At 30.6% G+C, this 27,432-nt stretch overlaps 1 protein-coding gene across 15 annotated transcripts in view; it reads left to right on the top strand.

Moving 5' to 3' along the window:
* Positions 1-27,127, top strand: part of LOC131937034 (CUGBP Elav-like family member 3-B) — a 164,146-nt gene extending 137,019 nt beyond the window's left edge. For 3 of the 15 annotated variants that reach the window (XM_059294210.1, XM_059294211.1, XM_059294222.1), the window contains 10 exons: positions 1,090-1,227; positions 11,778-11,834; positions 12,704-12,911; positions 13,928-14,005; positions 14,292-14,312; positions 15,423-15,560; positions 16,097-16,156; positions 16,779-17,000; positions 17,448-17,620; positions 21,896-27,127. In XM_059294210.1, coding sequence (XP_059150193.1) covers positions 1,090-1,227; positions 11,778-11,834; positions 12,704-12,911; positions 13,928-14,005; positions 14,292-14,312; positions 15,423-15,560; positions 16,097-16,156; positions 16,779-17,000; positions 17,448-17,575 — 1,050 coding nt within the window. In that variant the 3' untranslated portion in view covers positions 17,576-17,620; positions 21,896-27,127. Of the gene's footprint in view, positions 1-1,089; positions 1,228-11,777; positions 11,835-12,703; positions 12,912-13,927; positions 14,006-14,291; positions 14,313-15,422; positions 15,561-16,096; positions 16,157-16,778; positions 17,001-17,447; positions 17,621-18,227; positions 18,323-19,179; positions 19,212-20,314; positions 20,353-21,895 lie in introns of all 15 variants that reach the window. The other 12 variants (XR_009386150.1, XR_009386147.1, XR_009386149.1 and 9 more) reach the window with 12 other exon arrangements.
* Positions 27,128-27,432: the final 305 nt, after the last annotated feature.

Below are 27,432 nucleotides of genomic sequence, written 5' to 3'. Positions count from 1 at the left end.
GCACTGATCTTTGAATGCAAACATCGTTTGGGGGAAATATTTATGAACTAGATCCACAACTAGCCTATTGTAACTTATCATGCAAATGTATTTTTTAAATCAGTTATTCTGAGTTATCGGCCTTGAATGGTTTTCTCGTAAACGTGCTAAGATTTATAACCACCATTTTTTCTTCCCTACCTTATATGTGAGCAAGCTACAAATACTTACACATTTTTAATAGAATTTTTTGTTGTTTTTTTTTTAGGTTTTTTTGTTGGTTTTTTTTTCTGTATGTCTTAACTTGATTGAAACAGATAGTACGTAGTTAAACCAATTCACATTTTTTTTTAACTGCGGCCTAACTCAACCTAACAAAACATTCAGAAAGCCACTTACTTGAGCTTCCTATGTTAACCTCTCCAAGCCTACTTACATCTCTATACACCTATTTATAACTCTATGAACCTTATCAAACCTCTGCAAGCCTATTTAAACCTATACAAACTTATTTAAACCTCTACAAGCCTATTCCCACCTCTACGAACCTAATAAAACCTCTACGAGCTTATATAAACCTACATAAACCTATCTACACCTGTCCAAACCTAATGAAATCTCTACGAGCCTATTTGAACCTATCTCAACCTCTACAAACCTACTTAACCTGTTCAAACCTGATGAAACCTCTACGATTTTATATAAACCTATTTAAACCTATCTACACCTATCTAAACCTGATGAAACCTCTACGAGCCTATTTGAACCTACCTCGCCCTCTACAAACCTACTCAACTGTCCACACCTGATGAAACCTCTACGAACCTATGTGAACCTATCTCACGCTCTACAAACCTACTTAACCTGTTCAAACCTGATGAAACCTCTACGAACCTATTTGAACCTATCTCAACCTCTACAAACCTACTCAACCTGTCCAAACCTATTGAAACCTCTACGATTTTATATAAACCTATCTACACCTATCTAAACCTGATGAAACCTCTACGAACCTATGTGAACCTACCACACCCTCTACAAACCTACTCAACCAGTCCAAACCTATTGAAACCTCTACGAACCTATTTGAACCTATCTCCCCAATTCCAGGGCGCCTCCTCTAGTCTTGTAGTAAAGTTTGCCGACACAGAGAAAGAAAGACAACTCCGCCGCATGCAGCAAATGGCCGGACCCCTTGGACTACTAAACCCCTTCGCTCTCGGTGGCTACAGTGCCGCATATGCTCCGGTAATTAATTTGTTTTAATTTTTTTTAATTATTATTACCCCTAGAACTCTTTTTTAGATTTTTTTTTGTTTAATGTATAAGGGTAGTTTATCACTTTAAGGTGTGGCATCAATGAATTCAGTATTTTATTTAGGTCGTTTTCTGTTTGTTTCTTAAGAAAAGTATGGTGTACCGTTTTGTATAGATTATTTTTTCAATGTTAAGTATGGAATACGGCTGGGGCTAAAGTTTTGATAAAATTATAGAAGCCATCGGCAACTGAAGTATCCGTAAAAGACAGTGTTTTTAATGTTTTTTTTTAATACTTCGAATAAAGTTTTTTCCGTTTACTTTATTATACAGAGAGATATAAACATTATAAAGGGGTCGTCCATAAACGACGTCACACTCCTAGGCGGAAAGTGTTTTTGGACTATTTCGGGAAAGGGGGGGGGTGTCACGTCACATGTTTAAAAAGTACATTTTTAAACTAAATATTGCGTTATTTTGCTGGGTTTTTTTAAAAGACTTATGAACATTTTTATAAAGATATGCTTTGACATTTTTTTGTCTAAATGCAGTGACGGAGGGTGGGGGGGGGGGGGGGGCAACACACCTAAAGTAAAATACATATTCATTTGTGCCAAACCAGTCTGTTACCTATGCTAAATATATCTTTATATAAGTTTATATACTCTTACTAAAATCACTCTCTCTCGGTAGCATTCGCATTTTTTAAACATCTTTTAATAATTATTTAATGACAGTTAAATTGTACCAGAATTTTTTTTTTAAATATTTTTGTTTGAAAAATGTGGAAAAAAACTGAGGTCGGGTTATTTTGGCTTTAGGTCAAAGTTCAAAACTCATTTTTAATTTATTATTCATGACTTTTGAGCTTTAACCTGTATGTGGTAAAATACTCTCAATGATCAGATTAAGTTTTTAGCTTTAAACTTAATCTGTGCTGAGATTTTTTTAACCATTTTACTCTAAACTTCTTTATGACTTTAATCTTTTTTTTTTTCTTAACATGAGCATCATACAAATTCCCATAGACACAATGTATTGCTAGATTAATGTTCAAATTATGTAAGCAACAATTTTAAGAATCAACTTGGAGTTGCATTTTTATTGTTACACTGTTCGCTATTTTGAACATATAATCATAAATACGGTATATTTAATTAGGTTTTTTTAAACAGAAAAATAAAAACAATCACTAAAACATTTCCCGAAATCCCATCTATAAACACCTAAACTTTGTTTAATAATCTTTTTTTTATTTTTAAAAATCGCGTGTTTTATATTTATGTTTTAAATTCTGAGTTTGCTTCATTTTGTTTTATTTTTATTTATTTTTTGTTTTTTTTTTAATTGTTTTTTTTTTGTTGTTTTTTTAATGGGATTAAATTAAGCATATTGTGATAGCATATTTCAAAGGGGCTGAGTGTCCCCCTTGGTTACGACATAGATGCTACTAAAAGCTACAATTGGCTTATACTCAAAGCAAAATGTGTTTATGTGTTAGCTAAAAGGTCAATTGTTTTAGATATAGGATCAGGCCTTAAAGTGTTAGTATAAGTATTTTAGTGATAGGTATACTATTAAAATGTTAGGGTTTGGGTCAGTTATTTTAGGGATAGGTATAGGGTCGGATATTAAAATGTTAGGGTTAGAATCAGTTGCTAAAGGGACAGGTGTAGATTCCGTCGTAAAGCATCGGGTCAGCGTCTATAGAACTTTTAAGTGCACGCATCACTGCAAGACAAAAGATACCTACCTAAAAAAATCTTACCTGTATAGATACCTCAAAAAATTCTTACCTGTGTAGATACCTCGAAAATTCTTACCTGTATAGATACCTCAAAAAAGCCGTACCTGTATAGATACCTCAAAAAATTCTAACCTGTATAGATACCTCAAAAAATTCTTACCTGTATAGATACCTAAAAAAATTCTTACCTGTATAGATACCTCAAAAAATTCTTACCTGTATAGATACCTCAAAAAATTCTAACCTGTATAGATACCTCAAAAAATTCTTACCTGTATAGATACCTCAAAAAATTGTTACCTGTTAAGATACCTCAAAAAATTGTTACCTGTTAAGATACCTCAAAAAATTCTTACCTGTATAGAAACCTATTCAAAACAATGTCTACCCAAATAAATGCCTATTACAGTAATGACCGTGATGTACTATATCCATCGCGATATTGCCCTCATATCCCCCGCCCCTTCGATTTCACTATTAACCACCATAACCTAGCCCTACCCTATCGATTAGCTCTATTGGTTACCTATAAATAGCCCACTAGCAGTAAAAAAACCTCGACTTAATTACAGCTAGAAAATCGTATGCTGGGGTTTGTTCAATTGTTTACGGACCTAACCGCTCAACTCCGAAATTTTCTGGCTATTAATCCAATTATTGTGGGGGAAAATAATTGGGACCATTACCTCCTATCGACTGGATCTCTGTAAACAGAGCTGGGGCTTTCGAAATTATGGGATGGGATGCTTCACTGACTTTTGGCTCTGCGTTTTTCTATTCGACACGTTTTAATGCATTCTGTAATAACTGTAGTCCACTTTTTTCAATGACTAACTTTTTTTTTTTTAAATTACATATTTACGAAAGCGTGACGTATGTTAAAATACCAGAATTAAATGTCTACATTGTGTATTTTTATATTGCTTCTCCGAAAACTATAACAATGTAAATATAAGTTATCAAACATATTTGGTAGTATTATTTTCAAATATAGCAAAATCACCTTCTTGATAAAACAATTATAATTGCATGCTTTTGTAGCTGCAAATATCCCACTTGGAAGCACGCAAGGGTTTGTTTGTTTTATTAATATCTACCGTAGATGCGAGGTTAAGATTCGTTAGCAATACTTTTAATTTATGCTTAAATAATCAAATTTCGTTCAGTCTTTTAAAAAAACGAAGGTGGATAACAATACATATTTGGTAAGAATATTATTTTTTAAAGTGTTATATTCTGTTTAAAATGTAAGTTCCACTTTTCAGTATTTCAGAAATAATTTACGATGTTCTCTATTAAAACTGCGAGAATGCTAGAAAAAAAAAACGCAAGCATTTGTAACTAAACACATTTGGTAATATTATCTCCCTTGTGTGTTGAGTGAACTGCCCCTTGGTTGATATTGATCCAGCCCATCCTGTAGAATTTGTATTTTTTATCCAAACGAAACAACATTAAATTCAGAAAAAAAATCCTATTTCATATCTCGCGTCCCGCCGGCTACAAAAAAAATATACTCCTAACCAACCTAATCTTTCCAAAAGTTTTTTTAAATATTTTAATTTAATTTCTTTTAAGCCTATTAAAAACGATATTATTTTTCAACATACACACCAAAATAAATCGCTCAAAGAATTATTTAATTATGTGGACTACAGGAGCTGTATGTTGAATAAAATAGTTATTAACGACATACCCATGAAAGTATATTGTCTGGCCAAAAAGTGTGTAAAACAATCATTGATTGTCTTTCCATTGGGAAAAAACAGATATTCATAGGGACCTCACATCAGGCATTAGCGAAAAATTATGAACTAAAAATATCTTACAAAGATCGTTGGGATAATCTTAAATCAAACACAAAGACCTTATCCGAAACTGCGAAGTATAAATCTTGTAAAGTATAATGGAAAATGGAAAATGACGTCAAATTAGGCCGCCACAAAAATTACGAGAAACAAACTTAAAATATCTTACAAAAATTGTTTGGTTACTACCTAAACAAGACATTAAGACCACCCAAAACTACGACGTATAAAGCATGTAAAGTAAAATGTCAAATCAGGCATCGACAAAACATACGAGGTATAACCTAAAGTGTATCTTACAAAAGCGGTTGGATTACCTTAAATAATGCCTCAACAAATCCTACAACGTCTAACAAGATATAAAAATACATCGCCAAAAAAAAATAATGTTCGCTCAATCTTGACCACATTTTTTATCATATAAATATGACCTCACTAAAAAAAACTCATTTTTTTACCTCACATAAATGAAGTGGGAGAAATAAATTATAAAGTCAACCCTACCTAATGGTATTAACCCCCTCTCATTCCGATGGTAAATAGCTCCCTCTCTTTCAATTACCCTTCCAACATCCCCCTCCCATTTATAAGCGATATTGATTTTTGTTGAATCCCCAAATAACATACTAGCTTATTACAGTACTTAGTCCCTTCAAAATGCGCCGCAGAACGAAAAAAATATGCTTTTGATTTTTATTATTTCTATTTTTAATGAGTTGAAAACAGAGCGTACGGAAAGCTTATTAAAGTTTATTATCGATTTTTTTATTCTCGTGTTCTGCTGTTAAAAAATACGATGAAATAAATCCTAGCTACAATAGCTACGTAAGATAAACGCTGTCATTTAGATTTTTTTTTATTTAGCTTAAATTATATGTTTTAACCTCACATAAATTCGTGTACAAAACTGTTATAATAACAAGCTTTTTCCATGCATAAAAAAAATTTGAAAATAAGCTTTTTTATCTTTATGTATGCAAATAATAAAAGCTTTAGTAGATCAAGAAATCTTTTCAATCCAGTTTAGCGATGAACACAGACATGAACTTATGGCCAACATAATGTCTAGAAATGTTTATTTATTTTAAATCTTAATTTGGCGACACAGAGGTTTTGATTTTTATTTTAGATTTCCATTTTTTTTTAAAATAAATTAATTATGGTTAGGCATTTTGTAATAAAGCATATGAATACCGCGCGTGGGCCAATCGATGTACAGCCTCCCATTTTACATAATATCGCCGGCTGTGCCGTGACGTCACTCCGGTGTCATGTCCCAAATCTGCCATTCTGACGTAGGTCGTGGGTTATGGAATAGCTAATGACATGAGCTGAGTGTGGGTCCAATACAGAAGCGAAGGGTGGGGGGTGCAGAGCCGGCGTTAGGAATACGCGGGGCCTATGGCCAACCATCCGCGCGGGGCCTTTCCATTATATATATATATATATATATATATATATATATATATATATATATATATATATATATATATATATATATATATATATATATATATATATATATATATATATATATATATATATATATATATATATATAAAGGCCTATATAATGTGATGTACACATAATAACACAAATGTTTTGGAGTTTATAACCTAATGTCAAACTTTCCACTATAATAACATATTTTTATCTCTCCCATGTATTAACCCAATGTTCGTAGTTTTTTTTTCCTTTGCTAAGATATTAAATCACTTTTGACAGTTATGTAATTCATGCTAAATCACTTAAGAAAATTTAATCACGTGCCGAATAATTAGGAAAATAAAGTTTACAATACAGCGAACTCGGCCTGATGTATCAAAACAGTATAGATTTCAAAATTTGTTTAGAATACATACAATATTTTAAAACCAAAAACATTATTGTCTTAATTATTGAACGGGTGAATCCTTAAGGTGACACAACATAACAACAGTTTTAACTTTCTTCCAAAAAATAATAATAAATCACTCTGTTTAATGCCGCCTGATATAGATCCTAAGGCGTCCCCCCCGTCCCCCCCCCCCCCCCCGTCGCCCTCCTCCCACCCCTCTGCGCGCAACTGAATGTTAATTTTGTTATACCAAGACAAGTAGGCCTACATTTAGAGTTTTTTCCAGGCATCTCTTCAAGGGGGGGGGGGGGGGACATGCCCCCCCCCCGAAGAAAATCTACCGCACCCCCCCCCCCCCCCCGAAAATTTCAAGTGCCCCTCCCCCCTGGAGAAAAAAGTCTGGAAGAAACACTGTACATATACGACATTATAGGGCATCTACAACAAGAAAGTCAGGACTAGAGTTCATCAGGTCACTAACTGTCTACTACAGACATCCCGTCTGCTCACTAAAAGGACGTCTTCATCGGTCCGCATACAATAGGGTATCTCTTTACGTCGTGGGCTAATTCTCGACCGCCATCTCCAGTCAGCTCAGGTCAAATGCCAGGCGACCGTACCCTGCACAAAGGGAAGGCGTGACTATTTTTGTATCGAATTACGGCCTGTCCCAGTTCAGGTGGGACTCACCAACATCAACCGTGGTCTCAGTTATAACAATCAACAACGTCGGCATTCGACCATTTAGTTTTTCCCAATTGAATTCAGCAACAATTTTTTTTTAAGTTTACAAACTAATTCAGAGAACAATGACACTGCTGAAGCGCGGGGCCCCTTCAAGCGCGGGGCCTATGGCGACCGCCCCGTTCGCCACCCCCTAACGCCGGCTCTGGGGGGGTGGGTACATATGTCCCCGGGCATCGACCCCAGGGGCGCCAAAATGGGTTGGGAAAAAAAATTAAAAGCTCATTTTAGCTGCAGTTTTGAATTATAAACATAAAAAATATATGGAGGAGGGGGCGCCAAATTGGAAGTTTGTCCCCGGGCGCCGTCCAATAAAATAGCCTAATTTGTGACAACTTTTTGAACGGTGTGTTGTATTTTTCATAGTGATGTTAATCTTTAAAAAACAAATTTTAAAAATCGTGATTGCACAGACTCCCTGCTTCCAAACCCAATTAGTTGTTCTAAAAATATTCATTGACCTTTTCAACGTCATGCCACACTTTTTAATAATTGGTTGAAAAATATGCTAGATAGTCGAACATTTTTATACAAAATACTACACATGTGTTGTGGCTTTTAAAACAACACAAATCAAAAATACATAAGCTGCGTTCGGGATTATTTTGGCCGGCGCGGGGAGGGAAAAGGTCACATGATTTAACTGACAAATGCGCGCGCGGACGATGTATTCGCGTGCGTGTATGCATTTCATGAATAATATAACGATTGTTGCATTTTATTGGGACATGCATATTTCACAAAGATATAACTCATGTTCACCCCCATCCTACCACTTTTCCCCTCCCGCGTTGCATTAGTGCAGTATGCTACAAAGTCAAAGTTAATAAATTGTTTTTAAAATACTCAGGCAAGTATTATAAACTGGTTATGCAATAATCTTGCTAACGAGATGGGAACATTACATAACAAAGCGCAAACAAAATGGCCGCTGTTACACCGAAAGGTCATTATAGGTCAGCGTCTTGCCTTGTGTGTATAATAGCCTATCGTTTCTGCATAGATCTGACCCTTGTGATTTGCATTATTAATACGCGCCCTCCCCGCCAGTCTAGACTGTTGTAAACGGCTAGCAACCGAAAGGCACCGGGTTCTGCGCGAGTAAGCGTATGCATAATGTAATACCGTGTTCCGAATCCGCATCAGAAAACTGTATCGGTAATGCCGTTTGTTCTACGCAGTCAAGAAGGGCAGTAATAATCGTTAATGTATGACTTTTATAAAAAAAAAACCAAGGGATCTTGATAATAGTATGCAGGGGAAGATAATAACACACAAAGGGAGATAGCATCACTTTTATAGTAACTATAGCCTTCTGTGATCAAATACGTAGGTAGGGCGGAGGAAGAGGGGGTTTTATTGGAAATACCATACACTTTTGTTAATGGCTTGATTATAACTTAGCAGACGTTTCTGTATAAAAGTCGTATTTTTAGATTGGAGAATGTCGTTTTGACTTTTAGATGATTACAAAAGTCTAAGAAGTATGCCAGATATTAGGGGAATTTTTGGCATGTCTAACCAAATATTGATTAGTAGAATGCACTTCAACTTTTGTTTTTACTTTTGCAGTGCATTGTGTGTAGGGGGGGGAGTAGAATTATTTATCAAGAATGAAATCAATGTATTATTTTTTCCAATAGCTAAAGCTGAAAAACAAAATCAAGGCTAGGCCAGACTGGTTTTAATGATGGCTATGTTTAATTTTTTATCCACCCCAGGCTAGATTGATTAATTAAATCAATTTCGATTTGCCCCACTGTCTAAATAAGATTACCAGCAAGAGATTTTTAGCAGCTCATTTAAGTTTAACAGTTTAATTCCATATACTAGTACTGTTGTGTTGTTGTTTTTTAAATTAATTTTAAGCAGTGTTTTGGATCTTATTTTTTGAGTATGATAAAAATCTGGCTAAGTGCATAAGTTTTGTACCTTATGATTTTTCAATAACAAGTTTATCTTATATTAGTTAGGCCTAGATAAGATGATAAGCCTATTGATAAAAAAATATTACTAAATAAAAATTGAAGTTAGATCTATACTTTAAGATTGAATGCAAACTAGAACTATAATACTATTATTGATTATTGCTAAGATCAATAGTCAATACAATCAATTATATTTTTTTAAAATATATAGCAGACTGGCCTTGTCCTAATTTACCTTACCTTACTTGTGTTTAGGCTTATTTACTGATTCTATTCACTAAATCTATTTTAAAAATTGGATCTAACTAGAGTTTATCAATTAACAAAGTTATTTTTAAAAAAATTGGATCTAGCTAGAGTTTATCAGTTAACAAAGTTATTTAAAAAATTGGATCTAGCTAGAGTTTATCAGTTAACAAAGTTATTTAAAAAATTGGATCTAGCTAGAGTTTATCAGTTTAAAAAGTTATTTAAAAAATTGGATCTAGCTAGAGTTTATCAGTTAACAACGTTATTTAAAAAATTGGATCTAGCTAGAGTTTATCAGTTAACAAAGTTATTTAAAAAATTGGATCTAGCTAGAGTTTATCAGTTAACAAAGTTATTTAAAAAATTGGATCTAGCTAGAGTTTATCAGTTAACAAAGTTATTTAAACATGAAGGTACCCAAACACGTCAATAAGTAAATAGGCTTCACTGCTGAAGAATAGGGCTGACATAAAAATCCAGTTCTAAAAAGTACTGTTTTCTGTAGGAAGGCTTGCACATAAAAAAAAACTCACGCAAGTGTAAAACGCAGTAAAAGGCTAGAGAAAGGCTAGATCAGTTTAATTTTAAATTGCAGAAGGGGTGGGGAAAAAATTCTATAGATGCTTCCGGAGGATGTGGCGCAATGCAAAGCAGGTTCACGGAGAATTTAATTTAGATTGATTGGGAATGAAAGGCATTCACGATCATTCCAGCTATTGAGTTAAAAGCTTTTGCAAAGGCGCTAGCCCTTTTAAAATAAAAACGATTGGTTCACTTTATTCTGGATGGTCTATTTTGCCGATACTGTGTTGTAGTCTAACACTTAGGTAGTTTAGTTTTAAAGATCAGACAAAAAAAAATAATTAAAATATGATTTAACATCACAGATAATTTTGTTTTAAAATCTCTAAGACATGTAATTAAAGCTGTGATTCAATATAGGTCTACAATGTTCTGTAAATAGTTTAAAATCAATGTATGTATATTTTATATATATATATATATATATATATATATATATATATATATATATATATATATATATATATATATATATATATAAACTGAATTCTTCTATTCAGTAAACAGATATATAGAAGGGTTATTTCATTTATTTATTTAATAAGAGTGAGAAAGATAATCATGGACACTTAATTTAATCTCCTCAATTTTAAGCTGTTGCCGTTTACAGTAGATTAAAGTTGAAGAATTTTTAACGTTTTGTTTTTATCTATAAAACTTTTTAACAGATGAGTGTTTAGGAGTTTTTTCTTTGTTATCATTTTGATTAGACTTACAGATTTCTTGTTTTTATTTTCTCAAAACATTTTTTTCTGAAAATTTAGTTTAAACAGCTAATTTATTGTTTTTGATTGTTGTTTTTCTTTAGTTTTTGGTTTTTTTATCTTTACTGTTTCTCAATTTTCAGTTCTTATAAAACTTCAGTTTTATATGAAGCTTATGTTTATATATTGTTTTATTTTTTTTTTAAATTATGAACGAAAATGAACTAATGTTTTTAAATAAGTACTCAACCCAGAAATCTTTTATTTTTACACAGACTTAGTGTTAACTTGATATTGGAATATTAAAAACACCAAAAACAAAATTAATCAGAAAGTACAAATTATGAGTATTTTTATTTTGAATTAGTTAGTTTTATTTTTTTTTCATTATTTAAAAACTTTAATTGTTTTTCTTTTTTAATTTATATTTTTAAAGACAAGTGATAATAATATCATTGTGGGTAAAATAACAGCTTAAAAATGATATATATCTTTTAAATGATACTCTGCATTACACTTTTTCCTATTTTTTATTTAAATAGGATAAAAACACATACAATATTTTAATATCACAAAATGTCTTGAGAATTTTATTTATAGATTTCTCTCTTTGATATTTCATTTTTATTTTACTTCACTTTCACTTTGGTAGTGCGACTTATAGATGTACATCTGCATAGACAATTCTCCCAATGGTTTCGAATACAATAGGGTAGAGTAGAAAGTGTGTTAAAAAATTACAGTCAAGGGAAAAATAACTCACACAAAAATAAATCAGACAGAATTAACTCCATTTAACACCATACATGGTTATTCTGACTTGTTTTCTTTTGAAAGAAGAAAAAAAAAATCTGAAAGAATAAACTAAACTAATTTGCATGTATTTACTAACAAATATTCTTTCAACCTGGCCCAACCATGATTATTTTCCCTTGTTCTTAGGTGGAGTCACCATACGAACTGGCCCGCGTAGGCTCATTCGAGACCCTGGCACCACAGGTGAATATTTACACCCTAGCCCATTATTTTCTCAATCAGTAAATAGTATGTCCTTGTGACATTTTGTTTTCTATTTTTTTAAATAGAGACTGTGGCATAAAGAAATAACAAGTTAAATTTTCCCTCTAAGAAGGAAAGAACTTCAGATTTCCCTCAATCACAAACTACAGAATTAGATTCTCTCTACCCTTTTTGTTTGGTCCAAAGTGACTGTTTTTTTATGAAAGTTAAATTAGTCCGGGTGCTTATCTGTTCTAATAAACCCAAATTATTAAACAGTATTAACATTCAATTTTAAGTTTACTCACTGTCACAATGTAATAATTCTAAATTTAAATATATTTAATTTAGAAATAATAATATTAATTAGAAATTATAATATCTTTGTCAAAAGTAAAGTCAGATAAAAAAAGGGACAGTATAGTACATAAAAGTACATAAAATGTGTCAAAATAATCATGAATTTCTTTATAATCCAAATGTATCATGATATTATATTTATACTTTTTTTTACATGTGCCATGTATGCATGGTCCTACATTGGAGCAGCACAACTTTATGATTACTATTCTTTCTGTGTTCTTTAATTTGTATAATCTGTATACTCGCTGTAAAAATTTCTGCTAATTAAATTTTTGATAAGATAATAGTTGTTAATTTAATAATTATTAAAGAATTATACTTATGTACACGTATACGTACACTAATCTAAATTGAATTTTATTTGTACGTTTTTTTTTTTATATTTAATCAATATAATCAATTATATTGTTATGAAATTTATTTATTTTTCAATAAGAAGACAAAATTTATTGCATCGATCATTGTTAATTTTAATTAATTCTTTTTTTCCTCTTTGCCACAAACAGCCTGTCTACACCAAACAGTCAGCTGCTCTCCAGTCTCAGCAGCTCATGCAACAACAAGCTGCGATCATGGCAGCAGCTCAAACACCTTACCTAACCAACCCCGTAAGCATGCTGTCCACTCAGGTCCAACAGCTGACCAGTCTACCAGCCGCTCCCAACGGATTGGTCTCCACAGCAATCACACCCACCACAGCAACTCTTGGAAGTGGTAGGCGAAATTTTTTTTTTTTTCAATCTTCGCATGCACCTACTTCTCTGATTAGTATTGTCTATGCGTGTGTTGAACTGATGTATAATTAATTAGTTGTGCTATGTGTATAATCGATGTTTAGAACTAACAATGTGCGCTGAAAGCTTAACTTCCAGTTGAGTTAAATTTTAATTTTATATTTGGACGAAATAAAACTAACATTTCTGTTATCTCAATAATGTTAAAATGTCTTCAATTTGTAAATTAATAATCTTATTTCGATAGAAGTTTCAACCTGTTTTATTTTTAAAGCTTTATTCTTTTTATGCATTTTTCCTAGGTTTTATTTTTTGCTTAAAATGTCTTAACTTAAACGTTGATGTTTTATTAAACTTTTTTAGTGTTATGCATTTTATTTCACAAGCAGTAGCATAGCTTTTTAAAACTCTGATTTTTTAAAAACGTTTGCTATCAGTTTGTGTAAACTTTTAGTTAACTGCAAATATTTGCTAAGTGTTTTGCTTGCTGTTTATAAAAGCCAAGTATACAATTATCTCAAAATGTTGAAATGAAACATTGTATGTATATATAAACACATGATCACATGTACATGTAGATCTACATTAACAAAAAACAGTTAAAAAATTAAAGAATTAATTAAGCCTGATTTTAAAAACTTGGCTTTTATAATAAATGTTTTAATATAAATCTAAATCATGGAGATTTCTTCTCCTGCTTAAATTATTTCCCCCTATGCGCCATACATTGTATCAATTAAAGGTCACTTATACAACAATTTATCCCTTATAATAATTTCAATAAAGCATTTTTTTTCTCTTTTATAAAAATAATTCAAAGGTTTAATTCTCAGAATAAAATGAGACAATTTTTTCTCTTAACCCCCTTTAGTCTATCCTATTCCAAACTTTAAAAGAGAATGTTTCCTCAACCTTCTTTAAGGTTTACTCAATTTCTGTGACAAAAAGAATGTAATTTGGGTATATTGGTAATGATGTCTTTTTGATTGATTTAAGACTATGCTAATGCATGGCAGTTTCACTGGCGTGAGGGACAACCGGAAAAAATCAAGAATTTGGAGCACCATTATTCCGGTAATTGTCATGTCTGTCCCTGTACTTTGTCGCCTTATTCAAGAACATTAAGAGTTCTGCCCCCTTAGTATTTAGGCATGAGGAATATGCCATTTAATTTATTTTAAAAATTGGTGGCAAAACACTGCTCTTGGTTTTATATTTTTCCTTCCCCCTCTTTTCCTGAACCTTCAATCCTGATCCCCAAATATTTTTCCCACAATACCCTGCATAAAAATTAAATTGTAAACAACTTATTTAGTTTTCAAGATGGCTCAACAACAAAAAACAATTATTTTCTCAATAGATGTGAGGATAGCATTTTCATGTATGTAGAATCTTAATTTGAAGATTGTATGATGTCAGTATTAAAGTTTAAATCAAGGATACAAAAAATAATTTTGCTTATTTCTATTCATTAAAATTTATATTTAAACCAATCCATGTTTATCAAAGTTACTTCACATTTAGAATCTGCATGCAGTTAACCTACTGCTTTAAATATGCTTTCTATTTTGTGAGGGTTTTCATTTACAAAAAACTAATTCACAGTGAATCTTCTAAGCATTTTAGCATATTTTAATAGAATATAATAATTCTGGTGTATTGATATTGTTTCTATGTTTAAATGTATTTTGTTGTAACTTCCTTTTTACATGAGCTTTGATCTCTTATCTAATAATTTAACTTTTTTTTTTACATCTTTTATGTATATTGTTTGAAAGTATTTTTTTAAAATCACAATTTTTTTATAAATCCGCAATTTTTTTTTTAGTTTCCCTTTCAAAAACCTTTGCACAAAATTGTATGAATGCCGCCTTATTGTTTTATTGTAGCCAAAGTTAATCCTGCTTTGAATTAAAGACAAAAAAGATGTGATAAGAATAATTGTTGGTAATGTCAGTGTGTTTCAACTAGGTGGTTGTACCTGTGTGTAATGCATGTTGTAGACAGTCATATTGTTCCTATACTCAACATCAGTATCGCAGATGTTAATTTACTTCATGTTGCTATCAATGAAATGTTATTAATCTTGAAAATTTGAAGGCTTATTTTACAGTGGTAGCAATTTAGAAATATGGTTGCATTAAAATTATTTATGATATAATGCATTCCTTTCTTTTCTAAAATCAGCATTTCATTCTCGGCTAAGATTACATTTTGATAAGGTTATCGAATACGTAAAATTTAATTTTGTTTTTAGGGTTTTTTAAAAAGTAATAAGGGTTACATTTTATTATTTGAAAATTTGAAATAATTTTATCTCTGATTAGTGTCATCCTCTGATTTACGAATTGAAAAAAAACTGGGAGCTTACCAAAACTGTTTTTTATTAGCTCATATCATTCTGAAAAAAAATTATTTTTTTTATCAAGCATTTATGTTTAGATTGAAAAAAAAATTTTTTTTAATTAATAATGATTTTTTTAATCCTCAGGTACCCCTACACCAACTATAAATGGTGCCCCTCCAAGTATGCTGTCCCCAACTGCCATGGCATCCTTTCCCATGCCACCAACTAACGGGGCAGCAGAAATCTACACCAACGGCATTCCGCATTACACAGGTTTGTATTGTATGTATATTTCATTCTTCTTTTCTACACCATGCAGGGCCTAGCATGTCTCGAAAAAAGCTTGATCAATCATTGATGGGTAACGACAGTGTCGAGTGTTTCTGAATAAAAGTTCAAATGTTGCGTTATATTAAAACATTAATCAAACATTTTTAAAAGCATGGAGTTTTATTTATTTTTTTAAAAGAATGATACCATTGTTACTTTTTTTGTTGCCTGTTTGTTATTGACAGGTTTGGCTTGAGTATGTTGGGTCCTGCATTGTGTATTTGATGTTAGTTTAGTTTAACTTAGTCTGGAGGAGGTGGAATGGTTTTGAAGTAGGAATTGAAGAGGTGGTGAGGAAGATAACTCATTAGTATTTAGGAAATATTTTGAATTATTGTTAAATCTTGTGAAATACTAACAACAATTAACAAAACTAACTGAATTAATACAATGCATGCGAAAAGTAATTTTTTTTAAAAGTAACTCTAGTGTAGTAATGTTTAGTTCTTTTTTATGGATGTTAAGCACTAGACTTCGCTTCGTTTCAGCAGTAACGAACGGTGACCCGCTTCAAGCGTATGCTGCAATTCCATCCTACGCTGGCATTGGTAAGAAGTTCAACTGTTCTCTTTTTTACTGTAGGTGAAGGCTGCTGCAGGGGAGATAAGCAATGAGTACAATCATAAAGGAGCAATTTACAAGAAATTTTAATTAACTTGAAATTTTACTTGCACTGTACAATTATTTTTTTTTAAATAGTTTCTTAAATGTGTTAATTATGATTTTTTATTAAAGTACATGCAAGTGTTGAATGAACTAATTTTTTTTTAATATATGCAAAAAAAATATTTTCAGCAGCAGCTTTCATGGCTAAAATATGAAGATATTCTTATTAATTAATATAAAGATCCTAAAATATAAATACTTTAATAGCTAAATATTCTTTCAAAGTTTTTTTCCCCTTACATTTTATATTCATTGTATTCTTCATAACATCAGTTTTAAAGCTTTCATATAATACATGAAAAGTCACTCTTCTTAATTAATATAAATTCTTTAAATATAAATAAATTATAATTTACTACCGATAGATTTTTGCAAAGCATATTATTTTTAACCCTTTTTGTTTATTCTCATTGTTTCATTCTTCATCTCATTAAATCATCAACCTCTAATCTTTAAAGCCAAAGGTTTTAATGAGGTCTCTGAAAACAGTCTCTTTCGTTTCAGCAGCCTACCCCGCAGTCTACGGTGGATTCCAGCAGTTAACCCAGCCCACAACTCTGGTGCCAACAGCCCAGAAGGAAGGGCCAGAAGGCTGCAACCTCTTCATCTACCACCTCCCCCAGGAGTTTGGGGATGGCGAACTCGCTCAGATGTTTGTCCCGTTTGGCAATGTTATCAGTGCTAAAGTTTATGTGGACAGAGCGACAAATCAGAGCAAGTGCTTCGGTAAGGGGTTGTTTTTTTCTTTTTCTTTTTTTTTTTTTTTTGGTCTTGAAAGCTTAAGACTTTAAGACTATTTTTTACTTAGTTCTTTTACCACTTTGAGATATTTTAAATTATAAGCTAACTTTAAATATGTCATATTAAACAAATTAAAACATAGATGAATAAAACATGTTTTAGTGTCTGTTACAGTTTTGTTTTTAAACTGCTATAACAGTACTTTTGTTGTTTATCTTTAATATCTGTTAAATATTTTATTACAGTTCCATTTTTAAACTGCTATAATAGTACTTATGTTGTTTATCATCAATATCTGTTAAATATTTTATTACAGTTCCATTTTTAAACTGCTATAACAGTACTAATCATCAATATCTTTTAATTATTTGACCAAAGTTTTCTTTTTAAACTGCTATAAGGGTACTAACACTGTTTATCTTCAATGACCAGGTTTTGTAAGCTTTGATAACCCAGCTAGCGCTCAGACTGCCATTCAGGCAATGAATGGGTTCCAGATTGGCATGAAGCGTCTAAAGGTTCAACTGAAGCGCCCTAAAGATGCCAATCGTCCTTATTAACAGCAGGAGAGAACATCTTACAGCCGTCATGTGACTCATGTTATGGTAAGCTGATTTCTGTTACGCTTAAATCGAGGTTAATTTTTTTATTTTTTTTTTACACTCCGGGTGGGAAACAACTGAACTCTTTTTGGTTATATTATTTTGCAGTCGTTTTAGGCCATAGTTAAGATGTTAAAATTTTTCTATTTTTGACATGTTTTTTTTTTAATGAAAAACTCCAAATGTTTGTAAAAAAAAAAAATTGTACTGCAATATAATCAGAAAGATTTAAAGCAGTTGGGATTTGTATATGCCTACAAATGTGCAATATGGTAATATGCTTTTTATCATAACATTATGTCTCTTTATATTCTAGAAATTATAATGAAAATAATAATAATGATAATATGATATATACGTGCTGTTGAAATGTGATGATTTTGTGTAAAAGAAATGTTCCGATAGCTTTAAAGATAAAAGTCACACGAGCTAAATGTTCAGAGCTCAAAACACATGAGAAGTAAAATAAGGTTGTGAGAAGAATTGTAATGTCATGTACATCAATACCATCCAGTCATCATAATTTTCTCCACAGGATCAACATTATGTTATAGCATCTTAATAATTCATTCCATCTTCTCTCCTTTTTTTTTTCGGCCCAAACTTGTAGCCCCTTTTTTACGCAGGCTTGTGCCTCCGCCTCGTGATTGGACGGCATTCCTGCCAATCACCCAACTTTAGCCACTTCTTCTCCATCAGTGCGGTGTAAGTGGGCGGGATTTGTACATATCTGCAAAACCTTTGACATTGTCCCTATATTTATCTGCCTGTGCTCTTGAGATCTAGTTTTTTTTTTTATTTATGTTCTTGTCTCTATTGTATTAATTTTATTATTTTATATTTTTATTATTATATTTTGTAACAAGTCTGCTCATTGGTCTGTTTGATTGGTTGGTTGTTTCAATTACATTTTTTTTTTCGCATTCAGTGCTATGATTGGAAAGTAAATAATTCCTTTTTTTTTTAATTTGAAAACAAATTAGAGTGAGATATTGTGGCTTTGCAATCTTTATCTTATTATTACCTAGAGATACATATTTGGCATTTTTTTTGTTTTGTTTTCTAAGTGTTTATCGGACGGTTGATATGTTTATGTTTTGTGCATTGTTTCGTACACTCACTAGTCTCTTGGCATTTTGGGGTACTCTTCTAACACTCGGTTCATTTGTATCTTGATTTGTTTTCACTGGTAACCAGGGCAACAGCTCCATTAATTTCAGTGTTTTATTTTAATATCAATGTTTGTAATGACTGACCCAAGACAGTTATCAGTGTGGCTGAACAGTTCTCGTGTCGTCTGCCTTTAAAAGCCAAGGATGCAGAGTGGATAGTGATGTTGCATAAGTAATGCATTGACTGTACCCACTTTTGTGTTAGTTTCATGTTATATATTTACTGCTGAGGAATCTTTACACAACAAACCTAGGCTCCTACACCCTCCATTATTTATTTATTTTTTTTGACTAAATAAATAACATTTTCCAGAGATGCCTTGATGTCAAAAGATATAAAATGTTTCCGCGATCTTGTTTTTAAAATAGTGGTTTTGATTCTTCTCTTAGCGTCTCCGAATCTTCAAGTTACAGATGGCATTGTATGTAAACAAATACGGCATTATAGAATTCCTTATACATGTAGGCTTTTGCTACCAGACTTTTTTTTTACCCAAATGTTGAAAATTAACACAGAAAAAAACTAATTCACATCATGGGTGCATAAAAAAAAGAGAGATGTCAAATTTAAAATTAACCAAGCTTTAAAAAATTTTTATATTTTTTTTTTTTTGCAGGATTATCTTAAATGCTAATTACTAATTGCAGCAATGTCCATTTTAAAGCATTATCGGTGCGTTGAGCATTGGCGCTCTGTGAAAAGAATTTAGCACTCGTAATGTGTATTTTCCTTTACCTGTTAATTACAGTTTAACATTTCCCTGACCTTTGAGGCGCATTTTATTTCTATAGTGCAAACTGGCATCTCTGCATGCTGTTACTGTTGTATAAAGGTTTGATTGTATCACTGGTAGCAAAAGTCAATAAATTTTTATCTATTTAATGTAAAGTGTGAAATCTGACCATTTGTTGGTAAATTTTCTTTGATGTACAGTTACTAAATTTGACCTTAAACCACACAAACTTTTATTTATTATGGAAACAGCATTTGTTAAGGTATTTTTTTAAAAGCTTGTCATTATTTTTAGTTAAAAAGTGAAACCTGTAAGTGTAAGATAAAGTGTATGTTCATTTGCTGGTCAGATTTTTTAGCATTTGTTGGCAAAAACTTGAGTCTGTGAAAAAGGTCAAATTTTTTGTAATTATGTGTTAACATTTGTGACCCTATAACATAAATAAGGACTGGTTACCATTATTATATCATTAACTTATATGTGTGTCAGTTGAGTGTAGTTGTCTCCTTTCATCGGTGTTACTACTAATAGCATAATATGTCGTAAGGTATTATTTGTACATAATAGGATAAAACTTCAACTTTAAACAGGCCGCTTGTAAATAGCAAAATGTAATATGAATTTTCAAAATTACTTTCTAATAAAATAAAATGCTACTTGTAATTTGATTTTTATAATTCCTAGAACAAAGTTCCATTAACTTGAATTTAACAGGCCTTATTTTGTAATAAGGGTCATTAATTTAACTGTAAAATCCAAATAATTTTTAAAAACTTTTCTGTTGTTTTCAGCAAAGAATACAGATTCCTTATCAAGTTCGCTGACATTGGTTAATTATTTTTTTTTGTTTAAGTAAATTACAAAACAAGTTGTTACAGCTTAGTATTATTTTTAAAACTTTTCTGAGTAAGATATACTCATGAATTGTAAAACTAACATTACTCCAAGGATGCACAACAAGTAACATTTGTGTTACAAAATCTTCAAAGATCATTATAGCAACCTCTTAATCAGCAATATCAATGCCAAAGAAATTAAACGACTAGATCTAATTTGGTCTTAGTTGAACAACTTGTTTAACATAGTAATTTTTACTTTTAAATGATTTGTCCCCACTTAGTTGTAGCTAATTTAATTTTTTTCTCTGTTGTTGAGATTTTTGTTTTCTTAATTTTAACGTAAATTCAAGGAAATCCACATTTTTATACAATTTTGACATTGGAAACATTATGCCTGTTGTACTTTGCACATATTTTTTGTAAATGATTATTTTGAAATTCAGTTATGTCAGACGAATTGTACTACAGTATGTCAGAGATTTTATTTCTCCTGTTTAAACATTTCTTTTTTAATTAAGACTAATCACTTAATAGATGTACTGGGTGGTATTTGTTATTTGGAGGCTATGGTCGATATAATTTATGTATATGTATAATTAATCAGTTCTTTATTTTTATTATTGCAAAGTTATTGAGTGTTATCACAGCTGGAAATCTTTTTCGGACCATATTTTTTTGTACTCAATGATGTTGTCATTATATCTGAATGTTTTCAGATTAATTTCTTTGGAGGTTTCGTTCCTTTTGATCAGATAGAGCAATATTTTTATTTTACATTTTGCTGTCCTGTACATTTCCTTCCTCACATTTTTTAAAACCTGGTTTCTTACATTTTGGGAAAGTTTATTTTTAACGAAAGTTTATTTGAGGAAAGAATATACATTTCACTACTTTCGTTAAGTTGACTTAGAGAGATTTATTGTATTATTGTTTCGTTTAATTATATTTGCTGTTTGTTTTTGTGTAGTTTCTGTTGCAACGTTTTGGTTTTAATTTGTTCAGAAAGGTTGTTTTATAACTTAAAAGGTGTTTTAATCTATGGAGCATTTGTTTAGTGTTTAATGTTTGAAGTTGTGTTGCTTTTTGAAATCTGTTCACTACTGACCAGTTTTGTTTTAATATTGTTTAGATTTTTTTCTTTAAAAAATTGTACCAGCAACTGCATTACTTAGTGAAATGTTAAACTTAATTGATAAAAATTCCGTCCTCAAAGAAATTTCTATAAAATGAATTTTTTGTAGATCTAATTGGTGTTAAAAAATACAATGAGTGGTTGTTAGCAAGTTAATGATAGTCTTATGACAAAAAAAGACAAATTGATATTATCATTATTATTGTTTCCATTATAATTTTCCTGATAATGAAGAAAACTATTTGTACTACAATTATTCCCAAAATAAAATAAAAATAACTATTCTCAGTTTACTGATTTTTATAATTAATATTTCAGGAGTTGATCAAATTTTTTAACACTGACTTTTATAATTTTTGCTTCAATTCTTTTACGTTTTTCTTTCTTTTTTATCTTTTCAGATGATGCTTGTTTACTGGACATGAAAATGTTGGAGGAAATGTTTTAAAATTAAAAAAAAGTAATAACCAAGCGATGCTGAATGAAATGATTTATTTATAGAGCAGCGACTTCGTTATGTTTCAATTACCTTATCTCTTTATAGTTATAATTTATCACACTTAAATAATACAATGACAATATTTTCAGTCATTTGATGGCTATATTTTGTTTTGCCTGTCAGCCATTTCATTTTATCCTGTAAAAATATGTCCTTATGATTTTAAAACTTTGCTTTAGATTTGAATTAGACATGTTTTTACTGTATACAAAGTAGTAATCTAAACAACTATATACTTCTTGTGTGTTTATTTTACTAATATTATAGAATAATGTAAATTGGCAGTTTTTATCTTTATCTGATGGTCAGGAAAAATAATAAGACACCTAAATTAAATCCCCTTTTGAAATCCATTTTTAAAAACTTTTTATGAGTTTTCAATGTATTGAGTATTGGAAATTAGAAAAATAAATCCAGTTTTGTTTTGTTTCCTTGCAATGATTGAAAACCTGCTAGTCAGTTTATACTGCCATTTGATAACTTTTTAATTTTTCTCTTTTACACTTTGAAGCACGATTTTTTTAGTCACACAATGCTTTCATTTTATATGCTTGTCGGATTGCGCTTTTAAAAATTGTACATTTTTAACACTTTCATTTAAAGCATATTTTGCTGTGTCTCATTGTTATTAGGTTTAAATGCTGTGCATTATTTTAGCAAAATCAGCTAGACAAAAATTTTAAAATTCTATTGATATAGGCAAGAGTTTGAATTTTAAAATTGCTACTTTAATATATTTTGCTTTATCGTTCCATTTTTAAAATTTTGTGTAGGTTTAGTTCTACTATAGGAGGCAGTGTTGTACATTTTATTTCAAATTTGATGGAGTCTAAACGATCAATACACCAGCTTTTAAAAATAAATAGCTTGGTGGAATTGTGGTAAATGTAAAAAGAGTAATTTTGTGAGAGTAGCTATACTAAGTTGCATTCTTGTCAACTATGACATTTTGATGTATTGTTTGTGTTCTAAAAACATGACTACTTAATGAAACAAATCTAAACATTTCCATATTTATAACAATGATGACTATTAACTGTTATTGCTTTAAAGATGTAAAAAGAATTATGAAGAATAATTTTAAAATACAAGTTATATTATTTACCAATTTTAACAGAATACCTTGACCTTTAACCTGTCTGTCCTGTACCTTCCTCTATGGAGCAGTATCCTGAATAACTCATTTATGTCTTACCCATGCTGTGTACTGTTCTAAAACACACAAAAAAATTTAATCATCACCTCCGCATTCTCTTTCCTTCATATTCTAATTTGAATGATAATATCCAGCGCAAAGTATGTATATAATATATAAATAACTGCCCAAATACCACTTTTTTCTCACTGCGTTGGGCTGTCTAATTTATTTATGTACTTAAGAGCTCAAACGAGCAAATTTATTTTTGCCCCAATGGTGTATACATTTGTTCTATATTAATTAAATGCTTTTATCATGTTATTTGATTGATAATTTTTTTCTTGGCTTTATTCCTTTGATAATAACTTTTCAAAAACCTTACTTTAACAGTATCAAAACAATGCCTACATCTGAAAGGTTATCATTGTTTTCATACCCACAAAAATAATAATTCTTTTATACAATGCTTACAATTTACACTTAGGTGAAATTTTCTATTTGGAGACGTGGATTCCTCGTGTTAACTTCAAATAATAAAAGAGATTCTACAATTGTTTTTAAAGTTTGGCTTCTATATACAAAACCACTAATATCACGAATTGGTAATAAAATTAATAGGCAAAATACTAAACTTACTTTTGGATAAATAGTTATTTTGGAAAACTTCTGTAAAAAAAACTGTATTGTTCATTATTCTGAACAGAAAAAGGCAAATGTTAGTCTGAAACAAGTCTCCAATGTAATTGAAACTGTAATATAGATTTAATGATGCATATTTTTCATTATGATACTGTTTAAATGCTACAATGACTTATTCCCCTGTTGCTCAAAATGATGAGTTTTTATGACTGAATTTTTTTTAAAAGGTTCTATTGAATTACATGTGGATTATATGGATTTGAATTTTTTTTTTCTTTAAAATTCACCATGACCTTGAGTATTGTGAACTATCAGAACTACTTGAAAATAGGAAAATTCTAAAACCCACAGCTTCAGTTTCTACTCTTTTTTGCTACATTTTTATTTTGCTGAAATGCATTTTAAAGGCTAAAATGTGTTATAAAAAGTCAATACTTATTTGAAAAATTGAACTTTTATAAACCAGTGGGTACATATTTGGCTGTTATGCTCAGTCAGTCAGTTTTTAAATGCTGCAAACTGTGGTGACTTTTTTTATATCAAATCTTCTCCTCAAGTAATAGCTTGAAGCTTTGCGTCAGTAACTTTAAAATAGCGAGATATCACTATGTAGAATATACATTAGTGAAAATAGGGGTAAGCATTTAGCACATGTACATTTCTGTTTTAAAAGAACAATTTCCTTTTAAATTTCATATCATATAACCTATTTTTATCATTTCTATTTAATGCATAACCTATGTATATTTGGATATGTACTTTTATAAAATGGCCCAATTGATACCTATGATTTCCATGGAGAACTGTAAAATATTAAAATATAGTTGCCACTTTCATTGTTATAATTTAAATCTCTCTCTCTCTCTCTCCATCAGTAACACAAACTGAACTTTAAAAAAAAAAATTCTAATATACTTTGCTGTTTAAAGAACTACTTATTTTGGGAACTTTGTCATATACAGTTTGAGTGTCTGCACATTTTTTATTTAGTACCTGCTAAAAAAACAGCAATAATGCAGTAGGCCTGAAGAATAATTACGAACATCTCAAATTTTTAACTGTTAATATTGGGGTCCAACATTTTATGATTTCTTTTTTTTTAATATCCATTTCTTGTTTGATCACTTTTCTAAGTACATTTTTTTTATTGGCATTAGTTTATTTTTCTAATCATTTTCATTACAAAGCATATCATGACAGTTCATTATAAATATATCTATCTCTATATAAGACTATATATACACCATATGTTCAATCATTTTTAATATTTTTTAAAAACCTTTTTTTCCCAATATTTATTATTAAATAAGACATATCTCATTTATAATATCATTTTTGCTACTAAGAACTCCAGGATTACATTGTTATATATTCCTAATCCCATCCTTTTATGCTTTTCACCTTTATTTTTGGGCTTGGCTTGATTTGATAATCTTATAAAAATTTGGATTCCCAAGTCCGCAACCTTTTTATTGCTGTTTTCATCCAATTTTATAGTGTTGTTAAATAGTTTCTTTTTAATCATCGCCAAAAAAAAAAATATTTCACATTACACTTAAAACTTAATTCAACATGTTTTTTTTTTTTACTTCGAGCCCTTGCTTTCAATTTGTTTTGAGGGAAAGTGCAATAATTTCAGCTGACCTCAGTGTGAAAACATGTGTTTTCTTTTCAAGTGTTCACTTTATTGCTAGTATTATTTTCATTATGTAATCTACAACTTTCAGGTATTAAGGCTAGGCTTGTTTGTTTTTTTGCTATTTTTTTATCACTCTGATGAGTCAACAGTTTAAAAAATCAGTTGATAAAGCTGAACCCTTACCAAATTGAGCGAAGCTGTGAGTAAGCTTCAACGCCTGACCACACGCAGTACTGAAAATCACATTGACCACTTACCCTCTTTGTAAAATAGCTGGAATGTTATCCTCCATCCCCCTGAATCTACTTAAACAGTTAGTGTATATCATTACCAAATTGCCCAGTGAAAATAACTTATCTTGTACAGAGGTATAAACTTTTTATTATTGCCAAAATCCTGAGCACAATTTCCATCTAAATAATTGAAAGATGATTTTTACATATTTTTTTTACTCAGGTAGCTAATTATGTTTCATTTTAATTAAAACATTAGTGAATAAAATGATCGTCAATTTTAATGGTAATGATTTCTTGTTTTCTGTTTCAAAATATTCTCTCCAATTTTTTTAAAGTTTTAAAAAAACAAACACAATATTCAACTTTGGATAATGTTTATAATCCCGGATTTTATTTTTAGCTTCTATGTAAGCTAACACCTGTAAATTATTTTAGAATTTATCCACATGTATTATTACATTTTAGCCTAGCATTGTCATGAGTTTTTTTAAAACAGTTTTTGAAAAAAACTAAAACAGATTGCAGTAGATGAATTTTAGTGTTACTAAAAACTAATATAATATGTATACATAGCTAGTTCATGGTTTGTCTTTTACATTTTTTAAATCTTTTTTTTTTAATTTAAAGTTTCCATATGTTTAAAAAAAAACAATATTTGCTTAGACCTATTTTTGTATTGTTTGCACATGCACACCAATTTTTTAATTTTAGTAACCAATTTGAATTTTACTACCCACATGCATCATAACAAAAACCCTGCCTTCTGTTAAACAAATACCTTCAAATCAAAATAAATCTACTTACCATTTCTATCATTGATGAATATTGCCATTATAACTGGATATGTCTCATAAAGGCTTGGATTTCTTTTTCAGTTGAAGGGTCGGATTGTTATGTTACACCACTGTTCATTTTTAATTAGATTTAAACACTTGTATATCTATAAGGTTACTTAAACCATTCTTTTAAATCCATATATGAAAAGTGTTCATTAACTCCATCTCGAAAATGGTTATATATTTTGTAGTTGAAAGAAAATATACTGTGCGAATCAGCATTTTTTTTCCCAGCCTTAGTGTTTTAGGCACAGCATTGAAGAAAAAAAAAGTGTTTGTTGCTGTGAAGGTGATGTTTAGAAAATTCTGGAATGTTAAGTGTAAAACAATATTACATTGTACAAAAATTATTTCACTTTTGTGAACCTTTAGTATAAATGACACTTTTTTTTTTTAAAGGAAAATAAAAATCTGTTAGTGTATTTAACACGTTTGTATTTGTAGGATTTATTTACAGAAGGCGCGACTAATCAAATGATTGAGTAAAGCACTGATCCCTATAGTCTTAGAACTGACTGGTATATATCTACTACAGAGTTGTTGCTTTTTATTTAACACTCAAACAGTTAAGTCACATAATTTTATCAAAGACCTTGTATTATATTATTAAAAATGACAATGACATTAAAGATTATACAACTTTAAATTTATCTTTTGTTGTTTCTTTAGTGTTTTTGTTAAGTGTGTGATGAAAGCAGAAGTAAAGTACCCTTTCAAATATTATTGGGCAGGTGAAGTAGACTTGATCTGTTTCTGTGACCCCGGAATATGAATGGATAGTGTGGTCAGCAATATGTCCAGCGCAATCAAGTCACCAAGCTTTAATTAAACTGAAATAATTAAGTAGTGATGTCTTAGTTTATAAAATCAACAGAGCGTTTCTTTCAGGGATCTCTTTGTGGGCTTTCATTGTCTGTCTACCCCCCCCCCCCCCCCTGAAGTTTCAAGTGC

Source organism: Physella acuta, unplaced genomic scaffold (assembly GCF_028476545.2).
Source record: "Physella acuta isolate Inbredline_101_S28 unplaced genomic scaffold, ASM2847654v3 ptg000198l, whole genome shotgun sequence".
NCBI classification, from domain to species: Eukaryota; Metazoa; Mollusca; class Gastropoda; family Physidae; genus Physella; species Physella acuta.
Note: the sequence above shows the minus strand (reverse complement) of the source record. Positions and strands in the feature narration are given on the sequence as shown.